A 979-nucleotide genomic window follows, 5' to 3' on the forward strand; every position below is an offset into this window, starting at 1 on the left:
GTGAGTGGGACCCTGAAAAAGGGGGTGTCACCCTCCCCAAAGCCAGGGATGACCCTGGGCTCCCCTCATCCCGCAGGAGAGGGTTCCTGGTGTGCCCAGCTCTCCTGCGAGTGCGACCGCAGCCTGGTTCTGTGCCTGAAGTGGAGCAGCGGGAGCTACAGCAAACGTTATCGCTTCTATCCCAAAATTCGCTGCCGGTGATGGGAAGTGGGGTGCAGAGCTGGAAAAAGTGCATGGGTTCAGCATCCGGATCGCCCTGCCTGCACAGACCACCTTAGCGCTGCTGTAAAATTAATCGACATGAAAATAAACAATGTGCATAAACCACCCCCCGCTCCTCTGTGCTCAGAGAGAAGAAATCCCCGTAAACAACATCATCCTCCCCAAACTCTGCAAAAAAACTCGCTCTCGGCCCCTGCGTCACTCCGGGCTGCAGCCCACGGGGAGAGGAGGGGGGGGTTGGCCGGCCAGGGAAGGGGCGTAGCATCACGCATTTTTGGGGCAGACGAGTCATTTCAGAGCTTCCAGTTCAGAGCCCGCGAGCCGGACGCAGAGGCAGCCTCTCCCCGGGAGGACGGGCTGGCAGTGAGGACGCAGAGCCAGAACCATTCCCCGGTGAGCAGCTCCGTGGAAAAAAAAAATACAGGGGGGAGATAGCAGGAGGAGGCAGCAGGCAGGCTGGCTTCTGTTTTCCACATCTGTACATAAAGTGTCATCGCTTTTGGATCAAAATCCAGATGGGAGGTTGTTCTATCCCCAGGGGGAAGCTGTATTCCCAGGGGATCACTGCCCTGTGGCTGTGGAGCGACGCCTGGGGTGCCTGAAGGGCTGGGATGGGTGGTGGGAAATGCTGGGGTGGTGGGATGGGCACTGGGATGGGTGGTGGGAGATGCTGGGGTGGTGGGATGGGCACTGGGATGGGTGGTGGGAGATGCTGGGGCGGTGGGATAGGTGGTGGGAGGTGCTGGGGTGGGTGCTT

The 979-nt window shown here is 59.6% G+C and overlaps 1 protein-coding gene across 1 annotated transcript in view; it reads left to right on the top strand.

Annotated features, from left to right (window-relative positions):
- LOC104464884 (calcium-dependent phospholipase A2-like) overlaps nucleotides 1–201 on the top strand; it is an 871-nt gene extending 670 nt beyond the window's left edge. The window contains exon 4 of the mRNA XM_010077727.1: nucleotides 77–201. Coding sequence (XP_010076029.1) covers nucleotides 77–201 — 125 coding nt within the window. The remainder of the gene's footprint in view (nucleotides 1–76) is intronic.
- The last annotated feature ends 778 nt before the right edge of the window (nucleotides 202–979 follow it).

The sequence above is a fragment of the Pterocles gutturalis genome, unplaced genomic scaffold, assembly GCF_000699245.1.
Source record: "Pterocles gutturalis isolate BGI_N339 unplaced genomic scaffold, ASM69924v1 scaffold9528, whole genome shotgun sequence".
NCBI lineage: Eukaryota > Metazoa > Chordata > Aves > Pterocliformes > Pteroclidae > Pterocles > Pterocles gutturalis.